A 27,844-nucleotide genomic window follows, 5' to 3' on the forward strand; every position below is an offset into this window, starting at 1 on the left:
CAAAAAAAAGTCTTCAAAAATTTAATCAAATCTGTGGTTTTTCATTGATGCCACCTTACTATCTGATGGTAACACCAAAAAATCTACATGTCTTTACTGTAACACAGATGATGCCACTTTTCAAAAATAGGCTCAATTCTCTAATCTATGAGACTAAAAGGCAGGAAAATATTTAAATGAATTGCTAAACACTTATTTTAACTACCTAGCAATGTATTAGCTTTTTGATTATTTTTTATTTTATTAACTCTAAATTCAGTGGCTTTGTGCTAACTTCCTAAAGAAACAATCATAAAATTTACTCACCAAAATATTCTGAAAATTTCTCAGCATTCAATGTCGCACTCATCAATATGACCTTCAGGTCAGGTCGACAATTGAGAAGATCTTTAATAACAGTCATTAAAACATCTGACTGTAGGTTTCTCTCATGGATTTCATCAAGCACAATATGACTAACACTGGACAAACGCCTAAAGCAAAAAAAGCATGAAGTATGAAACTTAGTACAAGATATGAAAACGGAACCATTCTACCTTAACAATTAGTAAAATCCAGTTTATACTGACATCTTTTGATAATGCCTCACTAAATGTCCGTCCTGAGTGAAATACTCACGAGTCTGACTGCAGCCACTGAAGGATGATTCCTGTCGTGCAGTATAAGATAGAACCCTGCTTCCTTGGCAACCGACTGTGAATCAAAGACAGGAGTTGGCAGTGATTGGTTTTCTTTACCAAATTACTAAGTACCACAAAAGTTTAAAAGAAAATCTTCACAGTTACCTTTTTGGTTATAGGAATGCCTACTGCAACAGAGTAATGGGAAATACTACATTCAAGTTCACCATACGTTATTTTCACTGTCATGATTCAACATCAATGGTGTCTTTTTAAGTGCATAACCATTAACATTCAGAAAACAATACTTAGGGGACTAAATTTCTGTTCAGTGACTGGAAAGTCAGTTCATTTAAAAAGGTAAATGGACTCCTGAGCTCCAGAAAAACACTACAGAAATATAGCAGGTTAAAGATACCAAAATCAATAAAGTCAATCGGGGGGCAGAGGATGGTGGTACCAAAAGATACAGCAACTCCTTTCAAGTGCAGTGATGGTCTACTAAAGTATGTCCAGGAAAAAGTTATTTCTCTAGTCATTTAATAATGTAAAAGCACATTTTAAAAAGATAATCCAAACATGAGTTTGGCTTAAAAAAGTTACTTTGTAGTTTGTAAGCCTCCTAACCTGCAGTTACTTTAAATGTTAATAATAATCAGCATAAAAATAGGGGAAAATCTTTCTTTTGAATCTCTAACATCAAAGTTTCACTAAAATCTACCCGTATACAAGAGCTGAACATTCTTTACCTCTGGAGACGAATCTGGTATCCGGTACTATTACCATTGCCACAAGATTCAGCCCTTTCTGCAGCCACTCTCTCTGCAACCTTTAATCAAAATAAAAGACATTTCTTGAACATCCATGAAATCTGGAATGGCTGAAAAAAATGTTCATCAGATTTTCAGGAGTTAAATAAAGAGAGATATTAATATCCAAGGGTTCTAAAACTATGTTGTCCCTTTAAAGCCCCAAATTATTGCCTCTTACATTTATTTTTCACTTCCTCTTATTAAGCCCTCCAAGGCCAAATTCTCTCTCATCACTATTTTCAAAGTGCCTTTCTATAGCATCCTCTCATCCATTTCTACCTTTTTTAGAACTTTTCCAAGAGTTAGTAATCATGGTCTAAACTTATAAACCTTGTATATAATTTGAGGGCAAATACATGTTGGTACTTTTTGTTCCTCAAGATTTGGTTTTTAGTAAAGATTGGTGTTGCTTAATTAATTCCTGGTTCTTGGTTTTGTTCTAAAAGTTATGGCTGCCAAAAATAAACTTGGAACTGATAATCCAGTACTGATTCATGCAACTAAAAGTGACCAACAGACGTTTTGTGACAGATCAGTGATGTAAGAGATTAGAACTAGAAAATGGCAGGGGTGCCTGGGTGGCTCCGTTGGTTAAGTGTCTGACTTCAGCTCAGGTCATGATTTTGCAGTTCGTTAGTTCAAGCCCCACATCGGTCTCTGTGCTGACAACTTGGAGCCTGGAGCCTGCTTCGGATTCTGTGTCTCCCTCTCTCTCTCTTTCTGCCCCTCCCCTACTCATGCTGCGTCTCTCTCAAAAATAAACATTTAAAAATTAAAAAAAAAAAATAGAAAATGGTATAATTAAGAAACAAAACTTTAGAAGTAAAACTTACCCATCAGTACATCCTATATACACTGACTTAGGCCATTATTTCACTTTTTATTACTTATTAAATTGCCCATTCAAGTACCAACAGATCAAAAAAAATTAACAGAAAATAACATAGTTATAGAATTTCTTCCCACATCAATATATATGTGTAATGTTATATTACTGAAAATCGATCATATTTTTAACTTACGTAAATCTAGCTATATAATTGTAGTATACCAAAAGTGGTTATTTTTCATCATTCTGTGATCTTATATAATTTCTAGAAATATGATTCTATCAAAAAGACTGCTTTTTCTAGAAATCACAGTTTAAAATGTATACTGTATTTCCTTCAAAATATTGTCATAATTGGTAACATAGTCTCTAACCGAATTCTTTATTAAATGACGTGGAGATGTGATAAACAGCATTATCATATAACTAAATGCAACCGTAAATCTTTAAATTTACATAAAAAATTATAGAACACTGAAATAAATTCACTATACACATTAAATGTTGTAAGAAACCCCTAAAAGAATACATAACCCATACATTTAACTAGGTCACCTAACTAAACAAACAAAAATGCTATTTGCAATAAACATGTACCTAAAACTGTTAATAGTATAAACCTAAAATAATATCTTAATTTTTATGATGAATTGCCTCTTATTGAGTAACCGCATTAGAAAATTTTAAATGCAGATAAAATATGCAAGGCTTCTTGCTTTCACCACCACAGTGTACTTACATACTGAAAAAACAACTTGGGAACCAAAAAACAATCTTGAATTAATCAAGTAGTAAAATTTAAAGCATCTATACTAGTGGAGACTATTCGGAGCTTATCATCCCATAAAAATTTATCAGCTTTCTATTCTTCTAATTTTATACCAAAATTTGCCTGGATTTATAATTTATCTTAAACTCATGAACATCTATTATCAACAAGAGGCCAGTCAAGAATTTGGTCTTTACTACCAAATATTTACTTTCAAAATAACATATCCTAAACCTAACAAAGAAGAACTACAAGCCTTTAACATCAGTTTAGTTCCAGCAAGACTAGGAGGATGGAAAATAAAGTGGGGAATTTTAAAAAGTGAGACCATTACATACCGAAATGGCACTAATTCTTCTTGGCTGAGTACAAACTATCCTGCAAGCAGATCCTTTTCCTCTTTCGATATAGTTATCCAAAATGAACTGAGTAACTTGAGTAGTTTTTCCACAACCAGTTTCACCACTTATTACTGTTACTTGATGGTTATCAATCATATTCACCAATTCCTATTTCAAAATAGAAAATAAGTGAAGAACATCACATGGTGATTAACCCTGAAAAAGTAGTAATCAAAATACTATCAAACTGAAGGTAATGGCTTTTAAGAAAGGTATTAATGCATTTAAAGTTTTGTTAAATGCAATACTGACAGTTTGGGATACCTGGGTCTACCTGTTTTCTAGAGAAAGCAGCATCAAAATACAAAAAAGAACAAGGCCAAGGCACTGTGAAAGGAAAACACACCCACAAGAAGAGACAGCTCTAAGTTCCTTGTATAAGAATAAACATGAATTAAAAAGCATGTTGACATGTAGGGCTACTACTGAGCACAAGACAAATCCCGCTACCCAAACAACTACTGAAGACATTAATGGGTTATGCCATAATCCATACAATAAGGCTTTGTCTGCAGAACAAGTTTTGTATACTGTTTTAAAGGACAAGGAAGAGTATAATTTATTTCCTTTCAAATAATTCAAGTTTGTAAATACCCAAATCAAATGGGTAAACTTCAAATATCTGGAAAACCTCGTATTTGGGGAAGATTTTTCTTAAAACTTTTAGATAAACACTAGTATTTTTAATAATAATCACAGTTATTAATAAGACCATCCTACTACTTCACAGTAGTACTGGAGGTTATTTTTATCTACATTTTGAAAATTTACATTTACAAATTTTCCCATTTACTCTAACATATATGTAACATATATATATAACATATATATATATACACACACACACATATTTCAGAACAAGTTCCAAGTTTAGCTTGTACAGCATGTGATTTATTCATTCAATATTTACTGGGGGTTCTGAATCAAGTAATACATAGTGAACACTTTGTCCTCAAGAATTTACTACAGCCTAGGAGAGGAAGAAACACTGTGGCAGGTGGTACTTCACCCAACAAAAATCAGTAAGGCTGAGAGAACAGAGTAGGATGGGGGGATTGTATTACTCTCTCTGTAAGGTGACTATGTAATAAAACATAATGAATCAATTAAACTACTCTATTTTCAGTAGTGCCCCAATTTTAATTAAAATGTTTGGTCTCAAATTAGGAGTAAGGGTATTTATCGAAGATAACCTACATGTGAAAATTCTATTTGCTTATAAAGTTCTTAATAAATAAATAAATAAAACATACATATAAAGTTCTAAAGGTTTCATTTATAAACAGAAATGAGAAAACTTCAGGAAGATGGTTTCATTACTATTTTTTTCTTTTGGTCCTTCGAGAATTCAAAAGAATAAAATGAACTTTCAGTAATACCCTTCAGAGGAAGTTTCATTAGTTTATATTGTTTCTGGATATAGAGCTTTAAAAAAATTGTATTTTAAGTATTTTGCAAATTAAAGAGTATATATTTATTTTACCTTTTGCATTCCATATGAAGGCAACTTTTCCCTGAAATGCTGAAAATTAAAAAAAAGTTGTTAATTTTCACAAAATAATCAAATTATAATCATGGTAATCAGAACATATCATAATATGCTAGAATCCCCATAGATTATTACTTCACAGATTATGTCAAGTATCAAGACTTAAAAAAGAATTTTTATAAAAAATAACTCATGAACTTAACAATCCTCTTTATTTTTAAAACATTGAAAAAGAGAATTCCATTACATTCAACAGAATGGAGACACTTCCTTTGAATTAAAGTGGCAGTAAAATGCATTTGATCTGTCATCTAATATAACATTCTTATAATCCTTATTTTTACCATTTTTGTTTTATATATTCGTCTTAGATTTGTTCTCCATATCACAATTCATTTTCCCACCCATCGATCCACCGTTTACTAATCCATAAGGCATTGTACAGATTATTTCTGGATACTTGCCTTTGAGAATCAAAGAAAACTTAAAACAAGGAATATCTGAAGAAAATTTGGTACTGCCATTTAAGAGCTATGATCTTAAGTCAAACTTGGATCCTGAATCTCTCAAAGGTTCTATCTCATAAAGCTGCAATCAATCTGAATGAAAAACCTTTATATAAAATGTAGCTGTTTCTGACCTATATAAACTACTTAGTAAATTCTTGGTGAATTGCAACTGAAATACCAAAGAAATGATTAACTCCTCTATCTTTTATTTGATGATCTCCTTGTAATTCTGAAAACTTTTATGGAATCTCCACACCTACACTACATAAAAATGGCATACACTTAAGAGTACTATGGTTTACAATGACCTATTGTAACATGAAAAAACAAACCACACCTTTAACAAACTTTCTTTATTGAAAAGAAAAAAAAAAGCAATAAAATTAGAACTGTCCTAAGTAATATAGTATATTATTGCCATCGTTTTTAAAAAAAAATTTATTTCTTGAAACATCATCCTTATCTTTTGCCTACTTCATTTGTCAAAATAAAACAATAAAAAAAATCTCCCACTATTTTTTTATTGTGATGTAACTGACATACAATATTATACTTTCAGATGTATAACATAATGATCCAATATCTTCATGTACTGTGAAGTGATTATCACAGTTAAGTGTAGTTAATATCTATCATCACAGATATTTATCATTTTTTTCTTCATAACTAGAACTTTAAAGATCTCTCTCAGCAACTTTCAAGTATACAGGGTAGAATCATTAGCTATAGTCACTATGCTGTATATGCCGGCTTTGTTATGGTCAATCAGATAATACTCAGTCCCATAAAACTAAGAGTCATTGTGATGACCTGAATGAATTCTAGCAATTTGAAATAACAAGGTGCCACACTTTTCTTGGTAATATGTATTATAATACATTATTTAAAACCATTCAATGATTTCTAGAAGTGCTTCATATACTTAAATGTAACCATCTCAATATGTAAGTATACACAAGCTATCTCATTAAATTTGAAACTAGCATTAACCACATTTGCTTTCTAAATATGTAAATACTAATGAAGACAGTTACAACTCAACTTTCTTTATTAAAACGGTGAAACCAAATTTTTAGTTGTAGCCTTGAGATATGAGACAATGAGATTACAAGCTGCCTGAGGACAGGAAACGTCTTATTAGTCTTCAGAAACCTTGCACAGTAACAGGCATCTAGCTTGTGGAAAATTAATGTTTATTAAATAGATTATAACAATGGCATATTCCCAAAATGGATTAAAAAGTTGAGCCCTTTAGGCACATATAAATTTTATTTTATTTATTTTTTTATTAATTTTGAGAGAGAGAACAAGCAGAGAAAGAGCAAAAGGAGAGGGAGAAAGAGAATCACAAGCAGGCCACATATGACCTGGGGCTTGATCGCATAACTGTGAGATCTTGACCTGAGTCAAAATGAAGAGTCAGTCATTCAACTGACTGAACCATCCAGGCACCCAACACTTCTGAATTTTAGACTTGATTCTGTTACCAGCTGTGCAACTGTAGACAGGTCACTTAACCTAACATTTTCCCCCTCTATCACAGATAACGCAGAATTTCTTAGGGTTGTCGGGAGGTTTAAATGATGTAGTACATGTTAAGTGTTTATAAGTGTCTAGGCAATAGGAAGAGTGTTTGACACATTTCTTCTCCTAATTTCCTTACTAGATCACTCACACATTTTCAGTATTTGGAGTTCTGTCCTCCAAACAAAGCAGAGATAGGAGTTAACTCTCCTTCTTCCTAAGGCTCTAAAAGCAGCTCTGCTCTCAACCACAATAATCTGAAATGATTAAACTTGAAGTCTCCTTTCCTGGAATCTTAACCTTCACTCACTAGGCATCCAAGAGCTACACAACTCCCCAGTGGACAACCTTACCTCAACTGCTCTTTTTAGTTTTTTTATCATTTTTTTTAATTTTTAAGAGATAAAGCAGGAGCAGGGGAGGGGCAGAGAGAGGAGATACAGAATCTGAAGCAGGTTCAGGCTCAGAGTTGTCGGCACAGAGCCTGACGCAGGACTCAAACTCCTGAACCAAATCATGAGATCATTACCTGAGTCAAAGTCAAGGCACTTAACTGACTGAGCCATCCAGGCACTCCTCTTTTTTAATAAATTTTTTAAGTTTATTTATTTTGAGAGAGATAAAGACAGCATGAGCAGGGAGGGACAAAGAGAGTGGGAAAGAGGGAATCCCAAGTAGGCTCCCAGCTGTCAGCACAGAGCCCAATGCAGAGCTCAAACTCACGAAACCGTGAGATCATGATTTGAGCCAAAACCAAGAGTCAGACACAACCAACTAAAACGTCCAGGCGCCCCTTTACCTCAACTGTTCTAATCAGGATATCCAACCTGACCAATGACACTCAATGGATCTTCTCTTTCCTATGGGAGAGGTACTTCTCTGCCTTTCTCACAAAGAGTAATATACTTGCATATTAAAGATATGGCCCTCAGAATTTCCTTATTTTCTCTTAAAAGAAATCCTGTGAACATTTTATTACATCTATCTCTAGCATATCCACAAAGCGTAAATTTTATATTTTAACAAGAAGGGACCTAAAAATATGTTGCCTACCATAAAAAGAACACACTGAAAAACTCAGAAGAATTTGTTCTTGTCACAGTCCTATCTTTAAAATGCTGGTGAACAGAAGTACATCGTAACTTCAGGGGATTTAATTTTACCATCTGTAGAAGGAAGGAGTTGGATTAAACAGTCTAGAAACCTTACAATTCTAACCACCTTGTCTCTTATGACCTCTCACAAAATTGGCCAACAAAACTTAAACTAGTTTCTTCTCCTCACTATATAAGCTGCTATAGGTTATATGCAATTCGGTTTCCAATGCTTTTCTCTAGTACGAGAGAAAGAATTCCCACAGAGAATGGTCTACTGAAACCAAACTGATCAATACCATGTAGCTACTTCTTTTTTTTTAAACAATATTCAAGTTTATTAAACAAATACAAAAAGTATTATAAAATGTTTTAACTGTCATCAGCTTCGAGGTTTATGTTGCTTCCAAACCATGTAGCTACTTCTAAACATAAATATATTTTTATCAAGTGTGAGAAGAAATGACAAAAACTTTTCCACATCTTGCTTTCCATTACCTGCATTTCAATATACCGAGGGTCACTTTTTTTCTTTTGTAAATCTTCCAATAGTTGTTGGTCTAAGGTTACATCTGGTTCATTTTCTTGCAAGAGATACTCAGAATCTCGGTCAATATATTTGTCCCTGATTCTGAATGTCCTCTTTTCTTGATTTATCAATTTCTTTTCCTGGTCCTCAAGTTTCTTCTCTGAGTTTGGTTTGCTCTCAGCAGGAGCTTCAGTCCCATATCTATTTTGACAAAATAAAAAAAAAAAAATGATAAAAGGTTAAATCAAGAGTTGATCAAGCTATGAAAACATGCTATTATTTTAAAATCACCAGCTATTATTCTTTTTCTTAGATTATGAAAATACTTAGATTCTTATAATGAATTCAAAGTTTTCCTCCTTGTAAATAGATACTACCATGTAAGTTATTCCTTGTCTAGCTAAAAAAATTAAAATTCACATAATAGTCATCTCTCCACTGCAATGACTTACAGTATTTTTCTGATTTTCTAACCTTCATTGCACAACTTTCATTTTCTTCCTGCCACCCTTTCTGAGTGCCATAAGTGGGACGCTACATTACAGTCCCAGAAAAACCTCTCCTAGTTTTTCCTCTAAATGGTACAGGCTCCCGTGATCATCCTAAAACAGCAACAATTTAACTTCTTCCGATCTCTCCCACAGAATTTTGGAAATACAAAGATGGTGAATAGGAAAATAACAAATAATAACTTAATAAATCACATATCCAAATAAACTATTTCTACTGTTTAGTTTTCTGTGGAATGAATGTGCTATCTAGATGTTTTTCAATCTCCCACCAAATAGAGGAAGTCTATATAAGAAAAAGGCTTACTTCAAGGTTAAATTTCACTTATTAAAGAGTCTAAAGAGGTTATTTTTATAATCTTTTATTTTTTTCCCTAGCCATGAAATGTTATGAAAGTGTTACTCTGTCCATTCTTTAAAAGAACGTGTTTTGCATGTACCCCAATGTTCATAGCAACACTCTCAACAATAGCCAACACATGGAAAGAGCCTACGTGTCCATCAACTGATGAATGGATCAAGACGATATGATTTATCTATACAATGGAATACTACATGGCAATGAGAAAGAACGAAATCTGGCCATGTGTAGCAACATGGATGGACCTTGAGGGTGTTATGCTGAGCAAAATAAGTCAGGCAGAGAAGTACAGGTACCATATGTTTGCACGTATAGGAGGATTACAAGGAACTTAACGGAGAACCATGGGGGAGAAGAAGGGGAAAAATAGTGGGAGAGAGGGAGGGAGGGAAACCATGAGAGATTCTTGAATGCCAAGAACTGAGGGCTGGTGGGGGAGAGGAGAAGGAGGGTGATGGGCATGGAGGAGGGTACTTGTGGGGATTAGCACTGGGTGTTATATGGAAACCAACTTGACAATAAACTATTTTAAAAAATTTTTTAAAAATAAAAGAACATGTTTTGCTTTACCCATGATCTTCAGGAGCAAACCAGGATATCTGTGCTTCTGAATCTTTATCATTCTTAGCTTGGACTGAATGCAGCAGCTGGACAATTTGTTCTTCTCGACGTTCATCCATGTGTACTACTGCTCTCTGTTTTGTGCAAAGCAAACAGTATCCTTATCAACACTATAGAAAGCATGTGCAAAATTATTAGAGAACTTTTAAAAAAGGGCAACAAACATATAAAACTTAAAATTACCCAACACTTGCACTCTAGTCCAGTTTTTATCTAGCTCCTTTTTCTGCTATATATACCTATAAAATTAGCTCTACTATAACTGGCAAAGAAAGTACATTTACGTCCCTTCACTAAAACTTCGGTTCCTTTCTCTTCTACCCTCTCACATACTGATTATTATAAATTTTTGTCTAAAATTTTCAAAGATGCAATTAAAGTTATTAAAACAAAAATGCTTGGTTTAAAAAAAAAGCTAATTGAAAACTGGAACTAGTATTTTGGTGGCAATGAGCACTTTAAAGTTCTTACAGTAAAAAGATGAATATATTAGGAAGTAAGAAGGCTGAGCTCAGAGGAAATTGATCAACACTCACGAAGATGATGCTCCAATGCAGCAATGATGTAGCTGCTTCAGAGAATGAGAATTAAAACAAACAAACACCAGAGAGGATGAGTTATCCTGTACACAGTTAGAACAAGAACTTCTACAACTGTTCTTTTATAATTGTACATTATATTAGTTTAATTTAAACCCAGTAGTCAAGAGGGTGTAGATTTTTCCTCAAGTGTGCAGATAGAAAGAGGACCGATAGTAAATGAAAAAAAGCGAGTTGTAGAAAATATATGCAGCATGATCTTATTTTCATTATTATTAATATTAAAATAGATTATTCACTTTGCAGTCTACATTTTTGCTGTATTTCTTCCAGATGTATTTCTGACACACAGTAGATGCTGCAAAGAAGGCTGTCCAAAGGATGAATGGCTGAATCTATTTTTTACAATGAGCATGTTTGACTTTTCTGTTAAAACCATTTTTCTCTTTAAAGAAATACACAAAAAGAATACAATCAAGTCTCTGGGAAATTCCAGAAGCTATCTGCAACATAACTGAAGAGTGTAGTAAAAGAATCATTATGTCCATACAATTAAAAAGTCTAAGATAGTAAAACTCTGGCTGATAGGAAAGGCATATGGAACTAGAGGTTGCAGCAATATCTGTTTATTGGCAGGTACTAAAGCCCGTCATTTTTTTTTTTTTAACCATACAACACGAAAATCTCTTTAAAATGGTTAATATATCGGACTAATGTATCTCTTCTTCATAGTATAGAGTATGTAGTCTCCATCAAGACTTGGAGCTTGTATCTGGTTTCCCCTAAACTGCTTTATGCATCTTTTTTACCTGTGATTATTTTAATCTGTAAAGATCTGCTGTAAAACAAACATTAGTAAGTACATCAGCTTTCCAGAGTTTTGTGATTCCTTCTAGTAAATCACAGAACCCAAGAGTGGTCTTTGGGACCCTCAACACAGAGTATCATTACTGGAACATTTCTGCCCTATACTTTGAATTCTGTAATGTTTTCACCACATGTTAACACTTATTGCTTTGTGTAACTACATGAAATGGTCATCAAGTTTTTTCTTGGCAGTCAGAATATACAGGACATTTTAATGATTAAAGACTACTCTGGGAAGGAAGCCCCAGGACATAAAGTCATTATCAAGCAAAGTTTCCTTAATTTTTCTGAACACCTAAAGGGAGCAACACCTCAATGACCCAAAGACACAGTTTCTTCTGTTCACTTTCAAAATGGGAAAGTTTAAGCACTTATCTGAAGAATGATTTATTTCCAACTGAAATTCACAGGATAGCATTTCTTCAACCAAACAAACCTTACATTTTGAAGGGTTTTTTTTTAACCTTTACTAGAATAATAAAAGTTCTCCTCCTCACCTTGCTGTATGAGTTTTAGATATTCACAAAAATAGGCAGGATGACTGAAAAATGACATAGCCCCTGAAAACATAACTTATACTTTTTTTCTTTTAATATTTATTTTTGAGAGAGCGCACACACAAGACGGGAAGAGATACAGAATGAGAGAGAGACAGAATTCAATGTAGGCTCCAGCTCCTGAGCCATTCAGCGCAGAGCTGGATGCAGGCTCACACCCAGAGACTGTGAGACCTTGAGTTTTAACTGACTGAGCCACCCAGGTGTCCCCATAACTTATACCTTTTAATAAAAACTCAATCTATACTTTCTCTGAGTTATTTTTTAACAAGGTTCTTCCCACAATGTGGCTCCAGAGGCTACAGGCAGTGGAGACTTTAGGAGTGCCAAAATTCCAAACATGGATCTAGTTTTTTGGGGGTTTTTTTTGCAGGTTACCTCTTCCTAATCCTCTACCAGTGGTATCACCCTTCACTCTACCTCATCCCTCAACCATGGAGAATCTCAGTCATGTTTTGTGGGTCACAACTATTTTATTTTATCATGGTATTTAATTTTTTGCTGTTTTCCCTTTTTGGACAACTTCAAATATTCTTGCTGCTTTTAGTCATAAATTCCTGGCAAAGAAGGTCCACAGTGATGTCCAGCAAATTGTCTATGTTTATTAGCTTCTAATTATGTTCAACTATTTTAAACCATTACCAGCTTCCTCTTCACCCTCAACATTTCACAAGAGTATTTCACAAAGAAAACAAAAACCAAAGGAAAAGTCCTCACTGACTGCCACCAAACCTAAACTTACCTGTATCAGTATCTAAGATCCTTTGCTCTCTTCCTTCCTGTTAAAATGGAATTGGAGTCAATTTTCCTACTTAAGGTTCCTAAACTCTGCAGCCCAATTCCTTTCACCCCCTCAAGGCTAATCCTTCTATTGAGATTTAAATTCCTTTCCTAAATCACTCTTTAGTAGTCTTTAGCCTGCTGATTAATATTCTGGTTTGCTTCTTTCCAGGTATACGTTAGAAGTATATTTTCCCACCCATGAAGTAAGCATGACCATGTGACTTATTGGCCAGAGAAATGTGAACAGGAGTCTCTAAATCAGAGCAATTTACTGTATTCCCTCCAGCTGCCACCAAAACCAGCTACTTTTCAGATGGGTGGAGCTCTGTGAGCCATTCCCTTCAGGAGAACGCTCAACCTAACTCCCAATGGTCCAGTAATGTGAGTAAAAAAAGCAAGCTTTGTTGTTATAACCCACTATGATTTGGGGACTGTTTACTACTGCAGCATAATCTAGTCTACCTGATAAATGTTTCCTCTCCACTGACTCCCTACCATCAGAACATGAACAAGAATATAGTCAAATTTCGGGGCACCTGGGTGGCTTAGTCGGTTTCCGACTTTCGCTTAGGTCATGATCTCGCGGTTCGTGGGTTCGAGCCCCGCGTCGGGCTCTGTGCTGACTGCCAGCTCAGAGCCTGGAGCCTGTTTCAGAGTCTGTGACTCCCTCTCTTTCTGACCCTCCCCTGCTCATGCTGTCTCTCTCTCTCTCTCTCTCTCCTAGAAATAAATAAAACATTAAAAAAAATTAAAAAAATAATATAGTCAAATTTCTTTACCTTAAAAAAAAAAAGTTTATTTTGTGAGAGAGAGAAAAAGAGTGTGTGCATCAGGGTGGGGGCAGACAAGAGAAGGAGGGAGAGAATCCCAAGCAGGCTCCACACTGTTTGGAGCCAGACTCGTTTTCAGGAGCCATGAGATCATGACCTGAGAAGAAAGCAGAATGGAGTGACTTAACCCAGGGAGCCACCTAGGCTTCCCAAATCTCTTTACTTCTAAAACACAAAGTCCTCTTTTGAATTCTCCCAACCCTATCAGCTACTGCCCTGTTTTTCTTCCTCCTCTTCATAGTAAAACTGAAAGTTCTCCATTTCTTCATCTCTCCTTCACTAATCACTCCCTTGCAATCTGGCTTTCACCTCCATCCCTCCACAGAAAGGGCTCTCATTAAAGTTATCAATGACCTTGTTGCTAAATCAAAGAGACATTCTGAGTTCTTCCTTCACTTCACATCTGTAGCATTTGCCACTATTTGATTACTTTCCTTTTTTTAATGCATCCTTTGCCGCCTTAAACACTGCTCCTGGATTCCAAAACACCCACTTTATTTTCCTCTTCTCTGGTATGTTAGAATCTAGGAAACTTCTCTTACTCCAACCCTTAAATTTTCTTTTTCTACACTGAACCCTAGTGATCTCCAAACTAGCAACACTGACACTAAATGGGAGTCTGTTAGGAAAATAGAATCGTTCACTCCACCCTAGTCCCACATTTTAACAAGGTACCAAGATTTTCAAGTTTGAAAAACAATGATCTATAGAATTTAGGCCTGCACCCACTGGTCTTCTCCATTCACCAAAATGCCAGTCTAGATTTCTCTAGGCATCAGATCCACAGGGGCCTTCTACCTCCCTGAAATCCTCACGTTATGCCCTGTAACAATATAAAACTCAGTGTCCTTAAGCTCAGTCTATCTTCCTCTATCAAGCCGGTTTCTTACATAGTCCTAAACATGTCATTTATTAATACCTACTTGCTTTCCCCTTCCCTCCCAGATAAAATCCTTGTGAGTCTATCTCCTAAACTGCTTTAATCTGTCCACTTTCCTTTATCCATCTCCATGTCCTAATTTAAGCTATCATTTCTCACCTTAATACTTAACTGGTCTCCCTGTCCCAGGACTGCCTCTTTTCAATTCACTTTCTACACTGTTATGAGAATGAATTTAAACACAAATCCAATTATTTAGTATTTTTGTTTCAAATGCTTTAATGGCTTATAGGACTTCCTCGGGAAAAGTCAATGAATTTCAAGGCCCTACTTATTTTTCTAGTACCAGGCTTTTCAAATGCTGCCTATAAAATTATATTAAAAAATCATGATCAGTATTAATTTAAAAAAGAAAAAAGCAAAAAGGTACCAACACCTCCAGAGCAATGTACAGATAATTATTGCTTTAGGAAACTTTTTGTAAAGTTATACGTAGGTGTGTACTAGGCTACAAATTAACATATATTTCTTTCCATGGAAAACTGTGAACAAGTTTGCAAGCCACTGCTCTACCTTCATCTCACCATACTCCAACACCCATACCCTTATTCTTTCAGTTCCTTTAACATGTTCCTCTTGACCTCTAAACTGTGGCAGTTTTCAGGCACTGCCTCTGCCTGAAAATCCCTTTCCAAATCCCCCAATTCCAAACATACACACTTTGCTATTTTTCAAGTTTCAGCTGAAGAGTTACTTCCTCTGAAAATCTAGAATATTTCTAGTTTGAGTTAGATGATAGCCCACATTCTCTGTATAATATTTTAATATTGTATACTATCCCTGTAACAGCTCTTAATACCACAATTTCTTTAAGACAGGGCCTACATCCTGTTAACACAGTGCTTAAGATAGGGTCTCAAACATATATTGTCAATTTAAAAATATGAAAATTGAAAGAAAAAGAATGCATTGTTAGAATGCAATAACTTTGTAAACACAGGCATTACTTAAAACTTAAAACTTAGGAGAAGTGACTAGGAAGCAATCATATATAGCTGAAAGTGGCAAAACAAAAAAAAAGTGGGATGAGCCAATCATTTAAAATGGTCATATTGCAACAAAGATGGAGATGCATTTTAGAGAGAATGGTAGGAGAACCGTAATAAAAAACAAAAATAGAAATATATTTGCAAAAGCTACAATTATATCAGATTGGAAACGTGGGCTCAGAGAGGTAAGTATACTGAGAGAAACCTAGCGGTATACTGAAGTTATATTACCAAGATTCCTGTAAAATATGTTAGAATGAAACTGAACTGTATTCAACTCAGACAGATGTGACCTGACTTCCAATCCGGAGTTGTGAGCTAGAGAATGAGACCATCTACTTTTTGCTTTTGAAAGCACTGTGAGTGGTTCTACAAAGAACAGACTCAGTGGAGAGCTGGAGTGGAAGTCAGGAGACTAGTTAGGAGGCCAAGAACACCGAACAAAATAGTGGCTTGATCTATGGTAGTAACTGCTGTGGAGACAAGTGGTTGGATCTGGAATATATTAAAAAGGTAGAGCTGGCAAATTTGCTGAAATAAAAAATATTGAAGATAAATCCTGTTTGGGCCTTGCAAGTGAATAAATGGTAGTAACATTTACTAAAATGAAGCTTCGGGAAGGAGGGAGAAATCCAGAGTTCCATTCACAATGATCCATCACACAACTAGCTTCAGGTGGAAATAATGAACTATTTTTCCTGATTAAACTTTTCATCTGTTCACATCTTATTTTCCCAGCCAATATATTTCCCCATAGATCCCCATGACAACAGCCATAATACGAGCTAAATAAAATTTTATAAAGAGTAACTTTCTAGTTACTGTGCACATCCTTTTAGAGCAATCAGCCAATTATTCTTCCAAATTCAAGATGACTTAGATGTGCTCCCCTTGATTAAAAAAAGATTGCTCAATGAACACGTTAATTTTGGGCTGATAAATATGTACCTATAGATATTTTTAAAGAGAAGAATGTGATAAAGTGTGAAGATAAATGGATAATGCCAAAAAAACATTTTGATGAAAATGACATGGATAAAGAAAAATAAACAAATGGAATGATTTAAAAGCAGAAGCCTAAATGAGAATTTAATTACGTACATTCTGTACCTAATATGTTGAGGGTTTTTAATGAAGTTACTAAAAAGCTGTTGTCAGGCGTATAAGTAAGAAAGTTTATGTTTAATAAAAAAATAAAATAAAATAAGCCACTCAGTGAACTTTAGTGCTTCCCTTACTACAGATCTTCAAGATACAAACCAAACGTGCTGGGCAATCACCAACGCAAAGAGACTAAATCTCTTGAAATTTCTTCCATTTCTAGGATTCTAAGTTTCAGTCTCAAAGAGGTGCTGCTAATCATCAGGAACCTCCCCAGCCCAATGTAAAAACAAAAAAACCTTGGGTTTGTGTCTTTTTTTTTTTTTAATGTTAAATAGGAAAGCTAGACTATTCTTCTGAACGATCTACATTCAAAATAGTGCTTGACAGCTTTTATTCCGCGCAAACCTCTATCAAGGCCGCCGCTATTTTCGAACTCTTCGGGCAAATGAATAAAAGCCACCAAAATTTTAATAAGGGAAAGGATGGCCAGAGATACGAAGACAGTGATACTTCAATGAAGTTACTTTCGGATAGGACCTGAACTTAACTTTTGTTTTGTTCTCAGTTGTCCCGTCCTTAAAGCAAAATATACATTCAGGCTGCACAAATCCTAACTGCTTCAGGTCGGATGCGCGTGGCTAACGTTAAACTACATAGTATCCGCTACCGGAAACTGTAACATAATACCTTTGCACGCTTGATTTTCACTTCACACAGCACATGCAGGAGTTAAGAAAAAAACAACGAAAAGGTTAGGAGCGGCGGAAGGGAATCCCTCATCCGTCTCCACTATCCAGTATCACGTTTACCTCTTGCCTCTCCGCTTCCTTGTTCTTCTGTCCCTGTTTCTTCGCATACCACAAGCCAATTTCGCGGCCTTTCAGGTGACCGGGATGTCGGCCTCGGCCGCCTCGACCACCTCCGCCGCCGCCGCCGCCGCCTCCGGAGCCTCGATTCCCTCCATGCCCTCCTCCATAGTTTCCACCATAGCCCCCGCCGGAGCTGCGGGGCCCGCCATCGCGGCCCCAGTTCTGATGGTAGTCATAGCTCATTGTCCCAGCGGGCTACAACTCGTGAGAACCTGCAACCGCTAGAAATGGCGACCAGGGCCGGAAGCTGGTGCATGTCCACTTCCGTTTTGCTTCCGGCGCCCAGCGCGAGAGGGAGGGCCGTCTGAGCGTCACAAGCACCTGTTTCCGGTGACGCCAGGTGCCGACGACATCTGTTATCAGGAAGTTGGCTCAGGTGAGGGCTGCTTTGATGTCCCCGCAGTCCTCTACCTTTGTACCTCTGGAGGTAGAGGAAGCAAAAGGCTCACAGGTTTCTTTACACCAAACATATGAGGAAATGGGTTTTGGTTTTTACTTTCTTATTACCCGTGATGAAATCCGGAATTTACGTCCACATAGGCCCTGGGTAGTAAACATCTGTTGACACAGTAAAAGAACCTGTGGATTGATGCATTTTCTTCTAAAAGTCTTGAAAGAAATGAAATGAGCTCATTTTTTGTTTTTGTTTTTGTTTTTGGTAGCTACATCTTGAAAACAGCCTGACACCAGTTTCAAATACATAAATATAAAACTGTCCCTGCCTCTGTTACAGGATTGTCATTATTTACTGCTTTTATCCAATAGCATAACAAGGTGCATGGCTATCAAAAACCAGTACAGCGTTCTTAGGCCATTTAAATGGCAGTTGAAGATTCCTATGTTCATGGAAGCCATCTATTGTTGATTGACCAGGCCACTAAGTGTGTATCACAAGCTGTTCTTGAATAATCAAGCTACTGGACCACATAGGCCTGGATATTCACTAGGGGACATCCAGCTCATTTACATATTTTACCTGGTGCTGGGGATACTCACTGAACAAGACAAGTGTGGCATCAGCTTTTATTTGCTTACGGTCTTGAGAAGATAAAGGCAAAAGAAATGGTTGTGCAGTGAATTCAGAAAGGAAAATGCTGTATGCTCTGAAAGGGTCCAGAATACACCTCTGTGGCATAAGAATTACTTTGAGCAGAGGCATTCAAATTCCTGAAATCTTTTAACTGCCTAAAAGCAGAGACTCCTAAAAGGATTCAAAAGAACTCATTTGGCATAAATCCCTTCCCCCAGGGAGAGGAACTGACAAGATGGTCTTATCACCAGAGACTAGAAATCAGCATTCCACCTAAACAGACATTATCACAAAACTGTTATATATTCCATCTATTTTGTAACAGCCCATTTTTCCTTCTTAGAATTCATTTCCCCATGAGTGCCTTTCTCCTCTTCCTCTTCTCCTATTACGATGGTGTATAAGCCCCCAAGTTCTAACCATCTGTTGAATCACATTCAACTGTGTGAAGTCCCATAGCTATGTGATTAAATTTGTCTCTTTTCTTGTTAATCTGTCTTTTGTCATTTTAATTTGCAGGCCTCTAAAAACAAGCCTAAGAGAGTAAAGGAAAAGATTGTCCTTCCCAACAGCCATAGATGTTACAGCAAAATAACTTAATTTTGGAGTCAGGTAAGTCCTTTTTAAAGAATAAGAGGTTAAGCAGTGACTTTTGAGATAAGTAGACTGTAGCTAGACTAATGCTGGAGGGGAGAGATTATTCCAGGTGGAGGGAACAATGTGTATGAGGAGAGATGATAAAATATTGGAGACTGAGAAAACTCTACACTGAAATTTAAAGACTGTTGGAGAAGCCAAAGAGGTAGAAAGGAGCGTAATCATGCAGGACCTAATATGCCACATAAGAACAGCAGTAAACTTAAAGTAGGAGAGATATTTTTTTGGGCTGTTTTGAATAGAAACGAATGGAGGAGGCAAAAGTAGATATAGAGAGACTAGTTAACAGGCTGTGGTTTAGTGGAGGCAAGATGGAATATGGGAAGGACTGAATCAAGAGTTATTAGGAGATAAAAATATCAGATTTGATGATTCACTGGATATGGATAATTAGAGGAAATAGTCAGATAACTCTTGCATTTACAATTTGAGTGATTACCAAATAAGAAGGTACCATATCTTGAGATGAAGAAGACTGGATGAGGAAGGTTTTTTTTGGACCAGGGGAGGGGTGAGTTAATGTGTTTAAATAATACATGTGGAGTCTGAGGAGCCTATGAAACATACAAATAAAGATGTCTAGAAAGTGGTTGGCTACATGAGTTAAAAGCACAGAGAGAGCAGATGGAGAAACATTGGTGTCCTTGGCAAATATGATTAAAACTATTGAATAGTTCCAATAGATTATTGGAATTCATTGGGCATACCCAATATGACAAGTATGTGAATTCTGCAGTAGGTAAGAGTTAGTAGGCATATTGGGGATGGTTATGGCAAAATTCGAAGGAGATAGTGTGGATTGTTAGGTGAGAAAGTGTTATGAACTGATGTGTCTTCTCAAAATTTAAATGTTGAAGCTCTAACCTCCCAGTGTAGCTGTCTTTGAAGATGGGGCCTCTAAGGAAACAATTAAATGAGTTCATGGAGTTGGTGCTCTAATCTGATGAGATTAGTGTCCTTATAAGAAAAGATATCAGAGAGCTCATTCTCTCTTTCCGCAGAAGAAAGTCTGGTGCCTTGATCTTGGGCTTCCCAGCCTCCAGAACTGTGAGGGTTAACCCTAACAACTCAACAGTAATTTTTCATGGGTCTAATATTCATGAGGGACCAGATGGGACATTTGTTTAGTGTTCCCCTTGGAAAATGGAATCCTTAATAGATTATGACCTCTTCTTGGTGGTGCGGAGAGGGGACATGCTGATAATAGTAGTCTTAGATGTGTGAAGATCTGGCTGTTTTGGGTGGAGATGGGAAGATGAAACCCTATAAATCATGTTCCTCAGTAGACATTTCACAATTATAATTCCAGAGAAAGGAGAGTATGAAGTCTGCCTTAGGAAGGATGATATGAAGAAATGAAAATCCCTGATACATAGGAAGCAGAAGAATAAGGGAGTCTTATTGTTGAAAGAGAATATGGGAGAGTGGGGGCAAGAGAGTAAGAGGTGTTTGAATTTTGACCTCCCTTCCTTATCTCAGCTTTTACCACATTTCCTGCTTATAGCTCTGAAAGGAAAACATTTTGAAAAAAATTTTTTAAATCTCTGGTTATAGTTTTTAGTATATCCAATGTTTGTGCTAAAGAGAAGAGTTAATTATTGAATCCCTAAATTTTTCTGACTTCTGGTTGATTTCACTTTTTCATTATCTCAAGTTGATCTGTCTTCCTTTATACTAGTTTGGTCAGTTCCTATCACCAGCTTCCTTGTTTCTCTTACCTTTGGGGAATCTTTTAGACAAATCAGGATTTTCTCTTGGTCTTCAGTCTAAAATTGGTAAACACTGAGGGCTTTTGATCGACGAATACCAAACTTGTATTCTACCCAGATCCACCCATTTATTCTTCTTGAATAAAGAAGTGAATCATATCTTCGTCATAGGATTTCTATATAATTCAGAGAAATTTCAGATCCTTAACCTTCATTTAGCATTTTAGAATTTTGTATATAATGGTATGGTTAAGAGGTCTTGAGGTAATCTTATCTGCCTAGACTCTCCTCATCCCTAATCTTTCTAATATCCACTCAAAAATAACTGAGCTCTAGAGAGTTTAAGTGTAGATGAAACAGTGATGGGGTCAGAATTAGAGGTGGAGATGGGGCACCTGGGTGGCTCAGTTGGTTAAGCGTCCGACTTCGGCTCAGGTCATGATCTCATAGTCCATGGGGCCGAGCCCCCCATTGAGCTCTGTGCTGACAGCTCAGAGCCTGGAGCCTGTTACAGATTTTTGTGTCTCCCTCTCTCTCTGCCCCTCCCCAGCTTGCTCTCTGTCTCTGTCTCTCAGAATAAAATAAAGACTTAAAAAATTTAAAAAAAAAAATTAGATTTGGAGATTGAAACTAAGCCTCTGATTCCTATCCCAGTGCTCTTTCCACTGTACAGCCAAGATAGTTACACACTTTGAAAGGTTATAGATTGTGGACATGTCAGAGTCTCTACAGAAAAAAGATAGCAATCTTAAAATGGTAATTCAAGGAACATTTGTACATATACATATTATATGTATACAGATGAAAAAAAATCTTTTAAGAGACTATAAAATATTTCAGTAAGTTGGAGTTAGTAGAAGCAGCAGTGTTACTATCTCTAGGCCCAAGTGAATGAAGAAAGAGAGCAGGTACTGGCATCTTGAAAGAAAGTGGCATAGAATCAGCTTTCTACAAGAAGCAGTGACTGTTGATAAAGAGAAAGATCCAGTCCAAGGTGATTTTTCAGATAAAGAGAGGAATAAATACCCTGACCTTGCTCTCTTTCTTGTCTCTGATTTCTTGATGGAAGTCCCCATTGACCAAACCTAATGGGAAGCAGAGATCATTTGCTTCTGTCTGTTCATGTGGTTGGTGCACGTCAGTGTCTTGGTGCAGAGAGTAGGATGGAAAAGAGTAGAGGAATTTGCAGGAGAAAAGTTAACATAAGTAATGCTTTGGTCCAGAGCATATTTTGATGCTTTTAGTTGTAATGAATTGTAAATATATCAATAAGAGGCTGAGATCAATCAGAGTATTTCCTGTCCCTCTATTCTCTGTGAAATGAAGATAGTATCTGGGTTCAGCTTCCTCTTTGAATTTAAGTCACCAAACAATTCAGTGCCTCCAGAAGGCACTGCTTTCTTTGTGATTTGGGGCATTTTACATTAGCTGTGGGAGTGCAGGTGTTTTCACCTTTATGCTAAGCTTCTGAAGTCATAATATACTTGTTCTCCTACTATTATCTTCTTTCAGGGTAGGTGTTAATGATATCCAATCATAATTTTCTTATTTCAGTCAAAATACTGAAAGAGAATTTTTTTATTCTCTAATAGAAGTATATAAAGCAAATAAGAGGTACTTTTAGCAGGAAATTAATAGACATTACCTATTTCCTTTTTAATTACTATAGGTTACCTGTATCTTGTGGGGGGAAAACATAGATGAGGTATAACTTGCTTCACAACTATTGTGTGATTGGATAACTTAGTGTCCAATTCTGTGAGAGTTAAAGAGGAGACTATTAATTGTTATGCCAGGAAAACAATTGTAAATTGGGACTATCCCAGGCAAAGCAGATGTTTTGTCATTGTAACTATAAATTATTGCCCCTGTCTGCTAATTCCATCTGCTTCTCATAAAAAGGAAAATAAAGGAAACATGGATTTTAGTATTCATGTTAAAGATCTTCTTGGGTGTCTTGCATAACATACTTTCCCTTGAAAACTACATAATCTCATTAAATTAGTGGATTTTTCTCTGCCCAATCTAAGGAGACAATCTGGGAATTCTAACATTTAGAAAATGTTATGAATGAGTACTAAGAAAAAAATAATCAATACTTTTTTCTATATTAAAAAATAATAGAAATACAAAGTCTTAAGGTATAAGCAAGTAGATAGGTATCTTCACTACTGTAACCAGCTGACCATGGATTTGTCCAAACCCTAATATTTTTTGACCTTCACATTTTAAAGCTTCTGGGAATTGTATTTCTGCTAAGTAGGAGAGACTAATATTCACTCCTGAGGTGTTTTGGTTTTTTTTTTTTTTTGCTGGAAAAATTACTCATGAGACTATGCTTATGTGAAGGTAAATATTCTCCTCTGTAATAAACTGTTTTAAAACAATGTGACTCCAGGAATCCAAACCATTCTCCATGATATTGAAGAAGACCGTCATTGTGGTCATTTTGTATTTGGATTTTGATTGCCCAATGCCAACAAATTCATGCTCATTCTCAAGAAGAACATGTGTTTTAGTATATGTAAATGTTTGTGTATGTGTTCTTTATGGATTTTGAAGTTGAAATCCCAAGACTGTAGGAAAGATATGAATATGATTTTCTTTGTATCTTGAGCTAGGGAAGAGATCACCTAAACAAACTGATCTATGTTTGGACCAGTATTGTCTGCTCTAGAGTCAAGATCAAATAACTCAAACTAGGGAAGATGTACCATTCATGGATTGTGGAATGCAGTATATCTGCATCTGATGACACCAGGGAGGGGGCACTATTTATATTCTATTAGTGTGTGGTGTATGATTGCCTAGTGGGGCCATAGCATGTGTTAGAGACTGGATAGCTAGCTGTTCACCAGATTTAGGTTTCTTCTTCCTCTGCACAGATATGTCTATTTCTTACCCTCCTTTGATGTTAGGAATGTCTGTATACTGAGAGGTCTCCAGTGGAGCAGAAGCTACAGTGATTGAGGTGCTGTTTCTCCAGGCCATCCCTTGAACAGTCCTTACTGGATCCTCTGTGCCCTTTGCCCTTCTGCCAGCTTAATATGGATGAAGATAATGATAATAAAAAATGAAAGATGGAAAGACCCTAGACCCCAGAATCATACCTTAGAGGAGAAAGCCTCAACTGCTTTTAAAAGCTTTTAACTGCCGTTGCTTTTCTTCAAGTCTCTCAAATCTTCTTTTAATGTTTATTCATTTTTGAGAGAGAGAGCATGAGTGGGGGAGCAACAGTGAAAGAGAGAGGGGGACAGAGGTTCCAAAGCTAGCTCCCCTGATGTGGGACTCGAACTCGTGAGCCGTGAGATCATGACCTAAGCTGAAGTCAGATGCTGAACTGACTGAGCTACCCAGACACCCCTGTCTTCCAGATCTTGTGCAAATTCCTCTTTCTAGCAGATGCTAAATCTGAAACTTGCCAGCAAGAGAGACTGGAAAATGTCGTTTTCAGGCTTCTAGCCTCTGTGATACATGCAGGACATTAGAGACATTGGGATATTCCAAGGTATTAACAGAAAATAGATGCCAGAGGTTATTTTTTTACCTCAAATTACAGGCTCTGTAGAAAAACATTTAAGAACTGTGTAAGTGGAACATCTGGGTGGCTCAGTCAGTTGAGTGTCCAGCTCTTGATTTTGGCTCAGGTCATGATCCCAGGGTCATNAAAATGAAAAAAAATGAAGAAAAAGAAATGTGTAACTTATGTAGTTACCAAGGAAATCCTTCCTATTTATTGAATCAGAATACAATACCATCACCATCTCTAGCAAATATCTCTAACCCAGACTATTAAAATAACCTCCTGTTTCTTTTGTAATCATATTTGTGCTTGTATCATCTTTTCCCCTTGACAACAACAGACAGTGATTTTGTAATCAAATGTGTCATTTCTTTGCTCAGAAACCTCCAATCACTTCCCACCTCATTTAGAAAAAGATTCAAAGTCCATACCTGGTCGCAAGGCATTAATGGTCTGTCTCTCCCTGCTTTTATCTGTCTTCATTTCCAACCACTTTTTCTCTCACTCATCTGCATTCACATTCACCTCCTGGATGGTTTCATAAAATGTAAAAGGCATATTTCATCTGGAAACTTGATGCTCCCTTGGCTAGAGCTATGATTTCCTTAGATACACAACATGTTTCATCATTTTATTTGATTCTCTGATCAAATAGTACATTATCAGTGAAGCATTTCCTAACTAAGGTATTAAAAAAAAAAACACTTCTTCCTCATCATCATTACCTCTGGTACCTACTTTCTATCAATTCATTTACCATTACCTGAGATAGATATATTTATATAATATATAAATGTATAGTATCGACCTTAACTCCATACAAAGAGAGGTCAGGCCTTTGCCCTTTTGGGGAGGTGGACTCTAAGTTCTTGAAATGTCATGCTTAATAAAAGTGACTGTTGGTCTAGGGACCTTGGGCCAGCCAAGTAGTAACAGTGTGATTTAAAGTAGGGGTTTTGTGTTATTCCATATCAGCTTGACTTCCTGAGGAGCTGGAAATCGGTCATTTGAGCTGTCAACCATGCTTTACTCTACTCCTACCATGATGGAGCCCCAATAAAGACTGGATGCCAAGGTTCAATGAGCTTTCTTTGTTGGCGGTATTCCTTATATGTTATCATACACTGATGCTGGGAAGGGAATGCTGTCTATGAATCCCTGGGGAGAGGATAACAGAAGCTCAACATTTAGACTTTTCCCAGGCTTTGCTATATGTGCTTCTTCTCTTGGCTGATTTTAATCTGTATCCTTTCCCTGAAATGCACCATAACTGTGAGAATACAGCTTTCTGCGAATTTTATGTGTTGCAGTTAATTATTGAAACTGATGGTGGTTTGGGGATACCCTAAACTTGCAGTTGGTGTCAGAAGTGAGGGAAGTCTTATGTGGACTGTGTTCTCTAAATTTTCAGTTGGTTCAAACTCATATAAATGTGCATGTGTCTGTGTGTGTGTGTTGTTTTTGTTCAGTCATAATCCTAAGTACCTAGGACAATTGTTAGCATAGAGCAGGCATTCTATATGGTATAATGATATAATGTTATAATATTATAATGAATGAAAGTAATTTAATAGAATAAATAAGAAATTAAGAGAAAATCTATTTATGAAATCCAATACTAAAAGCCATGTTAAGAAAAGCTTTGAAATAATGCATAACCAGATGGTTTTTATTATATTCTGAGTAATACTGTGTTGGTTACTGTCTTCAGAATGGTTGCCTCTGTCAGTCACAACTCTTGGAACTCTTCGGGATTATATATATGTTTATATTAAATGGGAGTTTTAGAGATTATGTATTTCCAGTTTGTAGGAGCCACCACCAGATGGTGATATTTTTATTAGATAAGTAGTTTTTGAATTCATATTCATGAATTTATAGAAATATTAAATATAGAATTTATTAATAATAACAGTATCACACAGTAAGCTATTTATACAAACTATATGAAATGTATAATTTATTAATAATAACTGTATAACAGAGTAAGCTATTTAAATATAGTGCAAGATATCTATAAGGGTTTGTCCCATACCAGAAACAAATTTTTGCAATTATAATCACTTAAAATTTTTTTTTAATGTTTATTTATTTTTGAGAGAGAGAGACAGAGACAGAGTGCAAGCAGGGGAGGGGCAGAGAGAGTGGGAAACACAGAATCCAAAGCAGGCTCCAGGCTCTGAGCTGTCAGCACCGAGCCTGACGTGGGCTCAAACCCATGAACCATGAGATCGTGACCTGAGCCAAAGTCAAAGACCCAATCAACTGATCCCCCAGATGTCCCATATGCAATCAATAATCACTTTAAAGAGTAAGTGCACTCTATACTGATACAGTTTAATCTTACTCTTTCTTTCTTTTCCCCACATAATTTATTTTCAAGTTGGCTAGCATGCAGTGTATACATACAGTGTGCTCTTGGTTTAGGGAGTGGCATTCGTGCTTAGGCACAGCCCCTGTTGATTTTTCTTGTAGCTTCAACTACAATTGGGTTGGAGTTTGAAGTATCACAGATTAGTATAATGATGCTGATTAGCCTCTCAAACTAAGGCCTTGGGCTAAATAATCCAAGTAGTGTCAATACAGCAGAACTTTTACATGTATCTAGTGTATAGTTAATTCAACAGCTAAAGGCAATTAAATGGGACTATCCTAGTTTTTGTGTTTGTTTGTTTGTTTGTCTTTCTTTGTTTTGTTTTGCCAGTTCTCCTAGCATAGGCCCACGTCCAGTGAAAAGAAAATAGACACAGGAGGGAAACACAGTATTACTGGTTTGTAGTCCAGTTCTTGTGCTCTTTAACTCTTGATTTCCATCATCTTCTCCTATGCATTAAAGAACTGTGCCAGTTAGAAAATATTTATTTGTATTTAAATCTTTATTATTTTTTAAAGTTTTATTGTGATCCTGTTCCTGATTTCCTTTCTGACAAAAATTGCCCTCAAAAGCAACAAAATCATCTTTCTTTTTCACAATATTATACACCTAAATTTAATATATCAAAACTTACCTTTTACAACGCATTATTAGATTATTCAGTTCAACTTTTGCTTTTATAACAGAAATTTAATGCCATAAATTTGTAATATTTGATTGATCTGGGCATTTGTCATTATGTTAAAATAGCCCTAATTTTAGGGATGAAAAGTCTTTTTAAATAAAATATATTTGTATAAATAAATAAAATATATCTCTAATAATAATATATTTGAATTTGAATTTATATGTTGTACATTATTTGAGGCTTGCTTTACAAACATTACAAGTAGCATTGCATTTGGTTCACAAATTTAGAAGATGAGAGACTGAGAGTTTATATGAGAGATAAAGTCCATTGAGAGAATTATTTTGAAAATGACTTCTTCATGACAAAAAAAAAAAA

At 36.0% G+C, this 27,844-nt stretch overlaps 1 protein-coding gene and 1 long non-coding RNA gene across 3 annotated transcripts in view; one reads left to right on the forward strand and one right to left on the reverse strand.

The window, feature by feature from the left end:
• Positions 1-17,790, reverse strand: part of DHX36 (DEAH-box helicase 36) — a 51,061-nt gene extending 33,271 nt beyond the window's left edge. Inside the window, exons 1-8 of the mRNA XM_077750081.1 lie at positions 17,486-17,790; positions 10,017-10,141; positions 8,546-8,777; positions 4,915-4,953; positions 3,369-3,539; positions 1,370-1,449; positions 619-693; positions 307-473 (exon numbers count right to left, since the gene is read on the reverse strand). Coding sequence (XP_077606207.1) covers positions 307-473; positions 619-693; positions 1,370-1,449; positions 3,369-3,539; positions 4,915-4,953; positions 8,546-8,777; positions 10,017-10,141; positions 17,486-17,728 — 1,132 coding nt within the window. The 5' untranslated portion in view covers positions 17,729-17,790. The remainder of the gene's footprint in view (positions 1-306; positions 474-618; positions 694-1,369; positions 1,450-3,368; positions 3,540-4,914; positions 4,954-8,545; positions 8,778-10,016; positions 10,142-17,485) is intronic.
• Positions 17,791-17,880: 90 nt separating this feature from the next.
• The window catches only part of LOC144219979 (uncharacterized), a 278,731-nt gene continuing 268,767 nt past the window's right edge, over positions 17,881-27,844 (forward strand). For both annotated transcript variants that reach the window (XR_013331565.1, XR_013331566.1), the window contains exons 1-2: positions 17,881-17,921; positions 19,095-19,187. This is a non-coding gene — a long non-coding RNA (uncharacterized LOC144219979). The remainder of the gene's footprint in view (positions 17,922-19,094; positions 19,188-27,844) is intronic.

This window comes from Crocuta crocuta, unplaced genomic scaffold, assembly GCF_008692635.1.
Source record: "Crocuta crocuta isolate KB4526 unplaced genomic scaffold, BGI_CrCroc_1.0 scaffold19, whole genome shotgun sequence".
Classification (NCBI taxonomy): Eukaryota; Metazoa; Chordata; class Mammalia; order Carnivora; family Hyaenidae; genus Crocuta; species Crocuta crocuta.